This window comes from Scomber japonicus, chromosome 21 (assembly GCF_027409825.1).
Source record: "Scomber japonicus isolate fScoJap1 chromosome 21, fScoJap1.pri, whole genome shotgun sequence".
NCBI lineage: Eukaryota > Metazoa > Chordata > Actinopteri > Scombriformes > Scombridae > Scomber > Scomber japonicus.
In genome coordinates this window covers 26956647-26971748 of record NC_070598.1, presented here as the reverse complement: position 1 = coordinate 26971748, position 15102 = coordinate 26956647, and the positions used below count along the sequence as shown (strand labels likewise).

At 40.8% G+C, this 15102-nt stretch overlaps 1 protein-coding gene across 1 annotated transcript in view; it reads left to right on the top strand.

Annotated features, from left to right (window-relative positions):
• cubn (cubilin (intrinsic factor-cobalamin receptor)) overlaps positions 1-15102 on the top strand; it is a 148828-nt gene that overhangs the window by 107726 nt on the left and 26000 nt on the right. The window contains exons 50-54 of the mRNA XM_053342033.1: positions 81-284; positions 2658-2807; positions 2951-3072; positions 7229-7454; positions 10877-11064. Coding sequence (XP_053198008.1) covers positions 81-284; positions 2658-2807; positions 2951-3072; positions 7229-7454; positions 10877-11064 — 890 coding nt within the window. The remainder of the gene's footprint in view (positions 1-80; positions 285-2657; positions 2808-2950; positions 3073-7228; positions 7455-10876; positions 11065-15102) is intronic.

The following is a 15102-nucleotide window of genomic DNA, read 5'->3' as shown; positions in this document are numbered from 1 at the left end:
CATAAACAAGGTGGTGTCAGCATAATTTTTTTTTTAAGTCTATCTGTGCCTCAGTTTTTTTTTTATGTTGCCTTTGTCAGAATGTGGTGGTGTCCTGGACAACCCAATGGGTGGGAATTTCACTTCTCCTGGGTACCTGGTGTCCAACTACAGCAACAACCTTAACTGTGAGTGGCTGATCCAGAACCCACAGCACATCAATTCCTCCATTGTGGTTCTAATAGAAGACCTGCACCTGGAAAACCACCAGACTTGTGAATCAGACTACCTCGAGTTTCACTTAGGTGAGTCCCACACAGAGAAAATTGATCTAGGATGCTGAGACGGTACATTACATTCATTTCAGGTCTTGGTTGTCAGAACGCTGGCTGACTTCTGGTAGTGTCACTCAAGACAGCTGCATAGGACAACCAGTGTTAAGGCCACCTAACAAAAAATAAAACTTGTATTTCTAGTCATAGATTTTCAGTAAAACATATTGGTTAGAAGTAAAGGCATAAAAAATGCAAAGATTTCAGTATATTCAAGATGGCTGACTTCCTGTTGGTTTTAGGGTATGGATCCAAGAGGCTTTTTTTTAGTCTAGAAATGTTTAATCTGCTTACCAAATTCAATTTGTCTATGTAAAATTCAAAGGTGGAGGTTTTGACATTGAAATTTGTTTGGATTTTTTTGAGCACCTGCAGCAACCTCAAATATGCATGACTTCAAAAAATAATCTAAAATATAATACTACTACTAACAATAATAATGATAATAATAATAATGATGATTATTGTTATTATTTTTATTATTGTAACAACAGCAATCATAATAATAATAATAATAACATTTCTGTATACATGTGTGGTCTATACATGTATAGACCACATTATGTAAATGTCATGTAAATCAGATTATGTAAGTCACATAAGACAAATGGACTGACTAATGTTGTCAGCAGGTGGTGCTATGACTATGATTCAATGAACTGAAATGTTCACTTTTAATTTAAGTACAAATTGAAAATGTCCTGAAAAATAACAGTAGATAACAACTGTGTGATGTTAAACAGTGATTGCATTTTCATTTACATTTCCAACCTGCACAAAAAATAACCAAACAAAACAAAAAACAGAAAACCTAAAAAATGAAGTTCATCTGAGGTGGAAAAGCAAAATACATAATATATTTTGCAGGAGCTAAAAAACATCAGACAAACAATGGAAAGGTAAGACACAAAAAACTGCTCAAAACATCTCAGCTCTCAGCTGAATCTGAGCTGACCAACTACAACTACAAAACCGATAAGCTTCTTCTGTGTATATATTGGGGGTTGGGTGGCTTGAGGTGGTATGGCAAAAAGGGGTGCTGTGGTTGGTCTAAGAAAGTTTGGGAGCCACTGCTTTAGTACCATGATAAAGCATGTGTTGACCTATGAGCCCTGATGTATGGCCAAGGCTGGATTAGTGCCACCACGGGCCCCTGGGCACTGACACTCATGGACCCCCCACACCATCTCCCCGCCCAAATCACGTTCACCCGATGTTACCCACCCTGGCCATTAAAATCCACATTAATTATTTTGCGCTTCCAGTCAAGCTGACATGTCAAATCACACACCTGTTGGTCAAAAGCTGAATAAGTAGTTCAGCTGAGCTGGGAGCAGGTCTGCCTGTACAGTTCAATAAATCAAGTGCTGAAATACTGCTGCACTCATAAATCACAAGACAAGGATACAATTGATTAATCATCTCAAGGCAGAGTATGGCTCAAGACAATGATGTTGGTGATGGTGTTGACAGAAAACCACCCAAGCAGAAAGCACAACATTTAACACTGATAAATGTGACAGTTGAGTATACAACAATCCTGAGATATACACAGCACAGCTGAATAGTGATTTCAAAATAAGAGTCACTAAGTGAGTGAGGAAACTTCACACACTGCAAAAACCAACATGTAATGCACTTGACAAATCAACTTCCACACATGTGCTATAGCCTATTGCAACACGTTAAGCAAAAGTGGATGACCAGATAACATTATCTTGTCAGTCACAACAGATAACACAACGAAATGCACACACAGAATAATGGTTCTTACCATTAGAGGTTCTTCTTTCTTGCCTTTTCCTTTGCAAAGTCAGCAATCAGGTGCTCCTTCACAAACTCAAACTCCAGGCAAGGAGAGCCATGAAAGCCTCTTTACTGCAAATATGACTTTTTTCGCAGGACTTTTTCCTCACAGACACCTTTTTTTCTTTCTTTTGGCTTCCCCACTGGGCTATTGGTTAGAGCTGGCGCTGTCCATTTTCAGCTATGTGATATGATTTTAATTAATTAATTAATCAAACTAACCACAGCCCATTGTGACCTGCTGACCAATCACTTGCCCAGCTGTCGAAAGGAGAAATGATAGTCAATCATGAAACTTGATTTTCTTCTTGTGGAAGTGACAATAATGATCAACATCAAGAGAGTGTGTATATTTCTGTGGAGCCATCACAGAGGGGTTAGGGTTAGATTGCCCGTATGGTAGATCTGGGCCAGTGTATGGCATGTGCTACAATAACAGTAATTATATATTGTGAGCAGGACAGTGGTTTAGGGGATAGCACTGTCACCTCACATTATGAAAGGTCTGTCGGTCGTTAAACTTACTATGTTCTTATTCAGGTGACTCAAGTGGAGAGCAATTGGCCAGGTTTTGTGGGCAAAATATCCCTCGAATTCCCATTGTGGTCTTTACTCCAGAGCTCTGGGTCCATTTCCAGACTGATGCTTTCCAGGGAGACCTAGGCTTTAAGGCCAATTACTTATTCTCTGGTAAGTCAAACTCTGAACGCTTCATTAACTTCATGTACCATGGGGCACACTCATATGATATGATCTTATATGAGATATTGAGATTGTATCATTATCTCTCATAATGTTATCATTGTCTTATATTAATTTTTCTTTTGTTTTAGAGTGCGGAGGCTGGCAGACAGGTGAGGGAGGTGTGTTATCCAGTCCTAACTACCCCAACATTTACCCCAGCCCTAGTCGCTGTGCTTGGCTCCTAGAGGCTCCAGTGGGTCACACTATTACCGTAAGTTGTGGCTTGGTACACTGAACTCAAACTGAAAAGACCTACCTCAATTAGCTGATATTACATACATATAGTAATGGAATAAAACAATCTAAATCTTTGACCAAGAACTTTGGCTGAATCTAAATGTTTACAGGTGTAGAGACTTAATTAAAGTTGTAAAGCCTTGGTCCTTTGGTGGAGCTGAGACTCGCTTGGCTGCACCTGGGTGTTTAGCGTGGAGGTGCTAACTCAAACTCGACGTACTCCGGTGGTAGTTAAACTCCGTTTGACACAGGCTGCATTTTACTTTTGACTTGTCAACTGAACCGTCTCGAAGTTTTTTAAAGTTAAACAAGCCGTTCCAAAGTCCAGTAGCTCTCTTACTTTCCATCACCGCGGTAGGTTTACTGCAGGAGGCCACTTCAAAGCATAGCGCTACAGCTAGAGGAGCCGTCTACGGGTGAGTAGAAGTGACAAAAAGGCTTGTAAAATTAAAATGCGATTAAAAAAAAAAACGTGTCATGGATTGCATTAATGTAATCGCGATTAACGCATTAACGCTGACAGCCCTAATGTGTATATATATATATACGTACACACACACAGAGATGAAGCCATTTCAAGTTTCCTTGATGGCTTGATGGCTCCTTGGCTGGTCCTTGACAGGTCCTTGGCTGGCCGATAATGGGCGCAGGGGGGTAATGTGATCCCCCAGAGATGACGTGGTCAATGAGACCCCGACTGGAAACGCCCCTAAGCTGCCTGAGTGAAAACCAGCTGCAATGCCTCATTCGTCCACGGGGAGGAGCAGTGGGTTTAGACCCACTGCCTAGAAATGACTAGGCTGTCCAACGATTTAAAAAATTAACTGGATTTATCACCGTACTACGGAAGCGTATTGCATTCACTTGAATAAAAAAAATATATATATATTTTTTGGTCTGTTTTTCGAGGTAATTATTTCTGTTTTTCTGAGTAATTTTTTCTCTCCTCTTTTTCTGATTAATCTTTTTTCCTGTTTTTTGGAGTAATTTTTTCTGTTTTTCGGGTTAATTATTTTTCTGTTTTTTGTGGTAATTCTTTTCTCTGAATTATCGAGATACTTCGAAATCTCGCGAGAACATCCAACCTGCAATTGACTCCCATCTATGGTGACTCCTGCTCTGCACATATGCCCCGTCTTCAACTTTCTACTGTACCGTATTAACTTAAGGCATGTGATTAGTTACACACAGGGTCAATCAGGGCAAGAAAAAACTCCCTTTTAACAGGAAGAAACCTCAGACAGAACCAGACTCAGAGTGGGCGCCATCTGCCTCGACCGGTTGGGGTTGAGATCGACCGGTTGGGGTTGAGAGGGCATGATACTCTTGTTATGTTTTACATTTTATCCTTCTATTGTAAGCCTATTGCTCAATGTAGCAGGGAAGGAATAGATCATAGACTGTATATAAAAGAGGAATAGACGAACATGTCTATGGGCATCATTTCAGTTTATTAAAGCTAATTAAGCTAACAGTTTTGTTTCCATCATTCTGGGCATTGTTTCTTTTATCAAAAATTAATCGTCTTTACCCTGAAAAGCATAAAAAAAAATTAAAGCTGCAATCAGCGATGAACGGGCCCTCGCCCCCCCACGCATGTTGGGCTGCGGTGCAGTCGGAGGGCGCGCACGTAGATGTCTTCATAGGCAGGCTTTTATTTGACGTGGCATGAAGTGGTGAAATATCGCTTCCTGTGTTCAATATGTGGAGCTAGAAAACAGCCACAAAGTAACACACACAGCCACTAATCATAAGTCATGTTGTAGTGTATGATGTGGAAAACACATCCTGTAAATTTCATAAAAATCAGATAATGTTTGTCATATGAGGCTGACTTCCTGTGTCCAGTAGGTGGCGCTGTGTATATGACACAGTATTGATGCATAGATGTGTTCAGGACGGGACCCTCTAAATGCGTGATGAATTTGGTGTAGATGGGACAATGTCTGTAGGAGTTATAAGGACTTCCTGCTTTATGGCAAAGCATCGAAATTGTCCGCATAGCCACGGCCAACAGGAATAAGTCATAAAAAAGATTCTGATAACTGGTCTTATGTCTCAGCTGAGTCAATTTCAGGTGTAAATACTTAAGATTATGGGAGTAATTAGTCAAAGAATGAAGCAAGTGACTTCCTGTTGCCAGTAGGTGGCGCTATGACTGTCTAGATATGAGACTGTACATGTGTTCAAACCAGGATGCTGAACAAGCATATGAAATTTGGAAAAGCTCAGAGCATGTGGAGTCAAGTTATGAGGGTTTGAAATTTCATGGCGAGACATCGAAATTCACCACGTCACCACGGCAACCAGGAATGACGGGCGAAAAAGCTTTTGATAACTTTTTATGTCCAATGTCTCAAGATGATTCTGTGTGAATTTGAAGTGGATGGGATGAAATCTCTAGGACTAGTTCGTTCAAATATGATCTGCATTAAAATCAATAATTTGATTCAAAATGGCCGACTTCCTGTTGGTGTTAGGGTATGTGTCCAAGAGACTTTTTGGTGCGTCTTGACATGATGAACATGTGTACCAAGTTTCGTTTCTCTATGTCAATCTGTGGCGAGCGGCTCAATTTTTTTCATTTCTCAAGGGGGCGCTACAGAGCCATATTGCCACGCCCATTTATGCAAACCATAAAATATCAAATTTTTTGCCGGGTCTGGCTTGCATGCAAACTTTGGTGACTTTTAGGGCACGTTTAGGGGGTCAAAAAGGGCGTTGTTGTGAGAGAAGAATAATAATCTTGACAGATACAATAGGGCTTCGCGCTGGTCAGCGCTCGGGCCCTAATTAAAGCTGCAAGCAGCGATGAACGGGCCCTCGCTCCCCCACGCATGTCGGCTGTGGGTCAGTCGGAGAATGTAGCATCACCAAGGTGTTATGTCTCAGCTGAGTGAATGTCAGGAGTAAATACTTAAGATTATGGGAGTAATTAGTGAAAAAATGAAGCAAGTGACTTCCTGTTGCCAGTAGGTGGCACTATGACTGTCACTAAATATGAGACTGTACATGTGTTCAGACCGGGACACTGAACAAGCATACGCCGGGTCTGGCTTGCGTGCAAACTTTGGTGACTTTTGGGGCACGTTTAGGGGGGCAAAAAGGTAGTTACTTTGTCAGAAGAATAAGAAAAAGAAGAAAGAGAAGAATAATAGATACAATAGGGCTTCGCGTTGGTCAGCGCTCGGGCCCTAATAATCTTGGCAAAAACAATGGGTCTTCGTGCTGGTCAGCGCTCGGGCCCTAATAATGAACAGTAGGGCTTCGCACTGGTCAACGCTCGGGCCCTAATAAGGTGGATGGGCTTACCTGGCTTAAAGCATGCACTGAATAGACCAGGGTTGGCTGGCACAAATGTGCTGTATAATTGGTCATACCCTGTATTACAATCAATAGGTGGGTTTACAGGAAAAGATATACACGCCCAGGAGAAGGAGGGGGTTGCTCCAGCTGCTGGAACTTGGTTGGGAGTCGGCTGCCATTCAGCTGGGAACTGAATGGGAACTTTGAAGTGGCTACTACTGTATATATATAGACCTCAGACCTCAATACCGTCATCTCAAAAATTTGTGTTAAAGATTGTTCAAAAACTGTTCTAATTAATCATGTTAACCTTTCATACAGTTGTGAATACTGTTTGATTGTGTGCCACTGCCCCGTTTGTGTAATAGGGTCTCATTGTTCAGACCAGGTTGGTCAGTGGCACAATCACCTTCCTCTCCCTCAAAACCAACAACACGCCTGACCACACCTAATTTTGAGACCTACATGGGCACAGGGTGAGAAAACTGCATCGGTCTGAAACTAACAAAGACACATGCGTCGTGCCCACGAGGCGTTGTGTGCCGCCGGATGCGAGATAGGGCCCCAGATTTCATATGGCATGATATTGAGTACTTTAAATAAGCAACAGTGAAATCAGAGTCTGTAAGGATTCAGCTTGACACAGATTTCCAGGTGTGGAATGACCTACTTTCAGCTGCTTGCCAATGAAGAGTTCTAGTGGAAGATTTAGTGTCCTGGTTTATTTTAGATGTTGAGATATTGCAGATTTTGTCCCAGGATGTACTGCGTAGTAGCAGCATATGTTATAAAACTTTCCTTCTGGTCCCCTGTTGTATTTGCAGCTAACCTTCAGCTACTTCAACCTGGAGCCCCACTCAACATGTGGCTGGGATTCTGTCACCATCTTCAATGGAGGATCCCCTGGCTCACCTGTTATTGGTCAGTATTGTGGGACCATCTCTCCAGGAACCATCCAGTCAGGATCCAACAAGCTCTCTGTAGTATTCCTGGCTGACCATAGTGTTTCCAGAGGAGGCTTTGTGGCTTCCTGGTTTGCCGATTCCTCGGGTGAGTTCACACTACTGAGATTAACATGTGATATACTTCTCTCTCTCACGAATTGGGAAGAGCTTCTAGTATTATTTTTTTTAACTGTGCAGAAAAAATCTGGATACAAAGCAAGTGAAAATGTTCAAACCGACTGTAATGAAAAGAAATTAATAAAAAAAAAATTTTAAAAAGAGCTGAAAGGTCTGAAAGATGGGACAAGAACAACATAGACACACACAAAAAACAATAGCAAATTAAAGATGCAAGCAGCAGTGATCGGGCCCTCGCTCCCCACGCACCGCCCCAAAATAGCGAAATGCGCCGTATGTGCATGACGCTGCATGCTGCAGTCGCAGGGCAGACACAGCGGGCACGTAGACTTCTTGGCACCTGGGCTTGAACATTATGTGTAACTGCCTGTGTCCACTATGTGGCACTAGAGATCACCCACCAATTATATGTCAAGTTATAGTGTATGATGTAGAGAACACACCCTGTAAATTTCATATAAATCGGATAATGTTTGTCATATGAGGCTGACTTCCTGTGTCCAGTAGGTGGCACTATGGATATGACACAGTATTGATGCATAGATGTGTTCAGGGCGAGACCCTCTACATGTGTTATCAATTTGGTGTAGATGGGACAATGTCTGTAGGAGTTATTAGGACTTCCTTCTTTATGGCGAAGGATCGAAATTGTCCGCACAGCCACGCCCAACAGGAATAAGTAATCAGGAAGATTTTTAAACTTTTCATCTCCAATGTCTCAAGATGTTTCTGAGCGATTTTGAAGTTGGTCGGATAAAATCCCTAGTAGTAGTTCGTTAAAATATGAGGCCTGGCAATTACCATAAAAAACCCACCAAAATGTAGCATTTTTCCCAAGATGGCCGACTTCCTGTGGGAAAACCAAATGCCGTTTTTGTGCATCTGGAGATGATACTATCGAATTTCATTCTTCTATGTCAATTAGGAAGGCTGAGCTTCAATTTTTAAATATTCAAGGGGGCGCTATTGAGCCGTTTAGTTACGCCCATCCCATTGAAGTATATAGGATGTTAAATGAACCCACTACAGACGTGTGTGTTAGGTTTCGTGACTCTCTTGCCCCTGAAAACTGTAATCATATTGCATGGCGTTAAATGTGTTGTCATGGCAACAGTATTTGATGATGGGTCATGAGTTGCAAAATGTAGCATCACCAAGGTCTTATGTCTCAGCTGAGTCAATTTCAGGTGTAAATACTTAAGATTATGGAATTATGTAATTAGTGAAAGAATGACGCAAGTTACTCCCTGTCGCCAGTAGGTGGCGCTATGAGTGAGAGTAAATATGAGACTGTACATGTGTTCAGACCGGGACACTGAACAAACATATGAAATTTGGAAAAGCTCAGACCATGTGGAGTCAAGTTATGAGGGTTTGAAATTTCATGGCGAGACATTGAAATTTGCAGCGTTTTCACAGCAACCAGGAATAACGGGGGGAAAAGCTTTTGATAACTTTTCATCTCCAATGTCTTAAGATGATTCTGTGCGAATTTGAAGTTGGTGGGATGAAATCCCTAGGACTAGTTCGCTCAAATATGATGCCAAAATCTGCAGCAAAATCAACAGGTTTGATTCAAAATGGCAGACTTCCTGTTGGTGTTACGGTATGGGTCCAAGAGACTTTTTGGTGCATCTTGACATGATGCACATGTGTACCGAATTTCATTTAGATGTCGATCTGTGGCAAGGGGCTCAATTTTATTCATTTGACAAGGGGGCGCTGCATAGCCGTTTTACCACGCCCATTAATACAAATCATTGAAAATATAATTTTTTTTGCCAGGTCTGGCTTGCGTGCAAAATTTGGTCACTTTTGCCGCTTTTACCAGACGCACCAAAAACGTATAGGAGCTATAACTGGCAGGGCGGTGAATTTTGATCTTTCGCAAAAATGAAATGAAAATTCAGCATACATGATCCTAGGAAGCCCAAACTTCTTGTGCTTGATAAGAGACATGCGTCATTCCTTGACTAATTACTCCCAGAAACTTAAGTAGGTACACCTGAAATTGACACATCTGACATAAGAGCTTGGTGATGCTACAATCTGCCATCTTGTAAAAACTGGTCAAGTTTAGTAAGCAAGAAGCTGCTGTAACTTTAACAGACGTGTTCCACTCTAGTGTGCCATCCAGTGAAGAAATCTTGTATTGATTCAGGATACCTGATGGGGAAAAGGTGCCTCAGTTTTCTGTTTCTAGTTCATGTTTATTGGCTGTATTATTATTATATTTGTAGACCACACTTCAACTAACAACTTACAAAGCCACCACACTAATGTCATTATGTCTGTCACCACTACATTTATTTACATACAACATCCTTAAACAACACCCTAAACATAACATACATTATTACAAGTTACACTAAGGCCAATTGCTACAGTTTTTCCACAACATTTGGGCAACTTTCGTAATTGCTAGATCATTAGAAACATGGTTTACATCTCAAAACACACTTTGAAGCAGCTAAATCCATGCATACCTTGCATCTTCCTGTGTTAAACTACACACCTTTATCACATTATCATGACTGCTGTGATTTTCCTCTGCATTCCCTTATGATTAGTGTCTGTGTGTGTTACTTTGTGGCTGTTCTCTAGCTCCGCATAGTGAGCACAGGAAGTGTAATTTCACCAATTCATGCAACATCCAATAAAAGCACGCGTGTGATGACATCTAGGTATGCGTGCCCTCCAACAGCCCCATAGCCCAACATGCGTGGTGCGCTAGCACACAGTATGTTATAGATGTGAGAAAGTAGTTTCTTAAAACTCCTCCTAAAGTAAAGGATGCATACAGTGTCCAAGCCCTGCCCATGCTGGCAATATCTGACAATGACCCGGTCTACCAACACATCCAATACAAGCCTCACGTACAAAGTAAAATGAACTACATGGACTTTTAAATAGACAGTGTTGTTCTTGTTCCAACTGCACACTGCCTTCTGAACAAGAAGTCCTGGATTATCCGTGGCATCAAGGACCTCAGGTTAGGAGAGCAGGCTTGGTGGTTGGCATGGAGCTAGTGTCTTTGCAGAGGGAGAAATCCTTAAGAAGCTGTCTACCATTAAAAATCACTTGATTCTAATTTAGAAATTGTATCATGTGCCTAAAACTGCTTGAGTGGGGAGGGGTGATAGTCTCCCTCTTTCTAAAAAGGTTTCCTGTGCTGTATACATTACTTTCTTTCTGACGGAATACTTTGTAGATGTGAATCCCTGCCAATGCCAAAAAGTGAAGGTAAAGTGGAGGGCTCCAGTCACGCATTTGTAACATGAGAAAGTATTCATATTATTTGTGTGATCATTTTATATATATACACAATGCAGTTATAAACAAAAATATAAATTTATATAGGTGCAATTATAAATGTCTATTTTTGCACAGGCTGTGGAGGGGTGATCCATGCTGACACAGGAACAATCAAGTCTCCAAACTATCCTCAGAATTTTCCAGCCAATGTGGAATGTTCCTGGCAGATCATTGCCCATGAGGGAACTCACCTGGAGATGAATGTCAACAGTGATTTTGAGATTCCAGACAGCACCGGGACCTGTCAGAACAGCTATGTCAAGGTATCAGTACGTAGCTCTATTTGATGTGCAGTGTATTTAAATAAGAAGAAGAAATGGAGACTGCATTAACTCTATGATGATCACACCCAGCGGGTTAAATGAGAAACTGAAACTGATCACTCAGGCCAACATTTTTTCAATTTTTAATTTTTAATTTATTTTTTGAGTTTGACCACATTTAACATGATACAAATGCAAATATGTGTACATGTACTGTACACCCCAGACACCTGTGCACATTTAAAATGAATAAATAAACAAAAATAAATGACAATTGACAATGCAGTGCACAGTCTAAAGAGAATTAACCACTTAACGCACGCTGTTCCGTCTACGGAACGGGACGGATGTTAGGAGGTAGCCACAAGTTCTTCTGGATGTTTTAAACACCAACCCTTAAACATATATATTCATGCCGTACATCGTTGGAAAGCTTAGATTGTCCTGATTCATTCAAGACCACTCACGACTTATATGGTTGCTCACTGCCGTAATAGTATTAGCGATTAGCTCGGCTAGCCCCTGAGCAAAGTAAGAAAAGCTATAATGCCTACATACCTTCAAAGTCTTCCCTTTATCCACAACGATCATCTTATGACTCAGCACTTTCTGTACAGCTCGCCAAATATCCATTCTTGTGAAATATGAAATCTGTTTCCATAAAACCGAAATACTTTCCTCAATATGTCCATGTATTTAGTCCAACACGTAACGTAATAACACAAATAACAAACCATATACGGTCCGTTTACGTCATTTCCTGACCTGCACGTCCATCTCAGAGTACACGTGACTAGATGTTTACGACCGTGAGCCTCTCCTGCTTCTGACGACACCACACACAAGCCAATCGGTGTTTAGGATTAGGCAGTACATGTCTCCAAAGCCAATGAGGACATGTGACCGACAACAATGACGACATGGCTTTGATTGACTGCTGTTCTAGCCTATGGAAATATTTGGTGAAATGAAGTTGATAACCTTTTAGCCAATAGTCAGAGGTTTCCAACGGTGTATGACACTAAGCTATTAAGTTTGGCTGTCCATAAACAAACTCCAAGCGTAACCGGCGTGCGCCCTGTGCGTAAAAGAGTTGAACCATATATCATTACGCACTCGGCATTTTGGTACACGGTTGGTTCTTCTTCGACTTAACATATGACTTATACCAAAATAAACAGATAGATAGATAGATATGGCCAAACAAAAAAATATGGTTATATGTAATAATAATAATAATGATAATATGGCGTCAGCTTTCATTAGAGACCAAGATTTTGATTGTAGGCAAAGGGGATGTGAAGTTATAGGTGTTTGATTGCGGTTATACAGCTTTGGTACCAAGTGTCCATTTGGAGTCTCCAAAAAGGACCAGAGGAAAACGCATGGACATACCTGTTGAAAAATAATTCTGAAAAATTCATCTTTTGGTCTTTTGACTCCAAATTTGGACTGCATGAAGCCAAGACATGTGGCTGTGGCCTCATTGTGTCTATATCCTGCTGAGAGGTCCCTGAATGCCTGTACACATGTCATTGTAAAGGCAAACCTATGGGCGAGTAAACAACCCCATCATTGTAACCTCTGCCACTCTTTGTCAGTAAGTCACAGAATCACATAGACACTTTTACAAGAATCCTGAGAGTGTTCCCTTTCCAATGATACCAGACACATCTCTGAGTCTCAAACTATGTGGGATCTGTGCTGCTCACAACTTGGGCATGTTGTTTAGGCTAACAGCATAAAAAAACAGGGGCGTGTGTTAAGTGGTTAAACATTGTTTAAAATTATGAGTTTCCAAAAACTTCGTATCAGGGCTCCATATGTGGATATAGTTCTTGTCCTTACTTTTTACATTATAAACCAGTTTCCCCTTGGCTGCCAGTTCCTTTTTATATAATCCTGTGGACAGTACTTCCATCCTCTTCCATAATTGTTGCAGATTTACATAAAAGTATTCAGGGTATATTCCTAGAACGCAGTATTTGGCTTGAAGAGTGATAGCCTTTCAAACAAAATCTTCCATAATTGCTGCCTTAAAATATGCCATTTCCCAATCTGCTTTTAAAGTTGAAGTATGTAACTCTGACACCAAGCGTTTAGAAATGGAACTGTGGCCCACGTTCAAAACACTGGAGAGAGCTGTTACTCCTCGCCCCCTCCCTGCCAGAGTCTACTTCACACGGGTTGCCAGTTGTTGGACGTGATCCTGCACGCACGTGAGACGAGTGCAACATACACAATGCGAAGTGACCCACAGTCAGACATCCCAACCTGTTTCAAAGGCATCTCCTATACATACCCTTGTTTTGTTTCTCAAATTGTCACAACGTATTTGAGAGTCATAATGAGGTTTTTTTGGTTTTGTAACATCAGACATTATCTGCAATGTTCCTAGCTGCAGCTCAGTGGCAACTGGCAACCTGGCTGCTGAAACACTACTGACTTGGTGATTGGTAGATAGGTGGTGGGTGGCGTATCAGGCCAAAACACAGAATGACAACATAAACATTACTTGAGGGCTGCAACTGAGCTTTTCAAATGTGAATATTCTGGCTGGACTACTACTGTCAGTGAAATCAGTGTTTGAAATTAACATGATTCCTTAATGTCTGGTGATATTTAGGGCCATTTTATGATTACTTGGAATATATTTGTTACATACAGCTACTTTAATGAATATCCTCTTTCATGTCACCTCTCCATATCTCTAGATTTTTGGAAGACAAAAGATTTTAATTATTCAACAGTAAATCATAAAACAAAGAACGCCATTAATTACTTCATATATATATATATATATATATATTTTTTTTTTTTTTTTTTTTTTTTTTATTGAATCCAGACAGAAATGTACAACCACATTAATGCAGTCAGTATCCAGTGTTTTGTTTTTACAACATAAACACACACTACCCAAACCCTATTCCCTTAATAAACTCCCTCCCAACCCACCCACCCACCCACGGACCTCGTATTAAACCACGTAGCCATTATATTGTTCATCTAAAGCCTTGATAACCGCTCACATCTCAGTCATGTTGTTAAAGCTGACGGATCAGGGGGGATCAATGCTGGTAGATCTAGTGCAACATTATAATTCCTCCTCCTGCCAAGTTAAATGCAGAAAGGTTGTTTCAAATTTGGCACAAGAGTTTCAAATTTGGCACTGTTCTCCTGCAGTATAATTTTGTTATCCAGTTTTGAAATCTTGTAAATGGTGATCTGAAAAATATATTAGAAATTCTGAAAGAAGTTTTGAAACTGAAAAAAATCATAAATGCTGAAAAAAGATTCGAAACTGAAAAACAGATCTGAAACTCTGAAAAAAAATCAGAAACTCTGAAAAACAGATCTGAACTCTGAAAGTAAGTTTTGAAACTCCGTAAAAAATATTTGAAACTCTGAAAAGTGGAGGCGGGATTTGGTGTCAACCTTTTCAGCCTATTGGTTGCTGAACTAAGCTTATAGTCCAATGACATGTCGGACCACATGAGATTGACAGACTGCTCCACCAACGCTGTGACAAAGCAAGAGTAGGAGAGCATGCCAGTAAAGTGACAGAAGAAGGAGACAAGAACAAACACAATTCGGATGAGAAGAATAGCGTGCTACCATGACTGCGGTCATGTGAGCCGTTGTTCATCTTTTCGTGGTCAAGGGTTAGGGTTAGCCGCACCAACATTTCAAGTGTGCCCGTATTACAGAATGCATGGCAAATGCACGTAGTCCACTGATACGGAGCAAGCAAACTTACGGTTTTCAAAATAAAAGTTGATTATTCCAAGGCAGTAAAAACAGACATGCCAATGTGATCCGAAGCTGATTTTCAGACATTAGGCCACATAGTCTAGAAGCTATTGAACTAAAATGCTAATATTTTCCCATGAAAAGGCCTGATGTTGTCATACTAATTTCATACTAAGATATTTAATTCCCTCACTAGCGGTCCTGAACAGTATCGATGAGGGTGGCAAGTCCAAGTGGAAGAAATTCACTTTTGGAAATGATCAATTTGTACCCGGAGAAAACCAAATG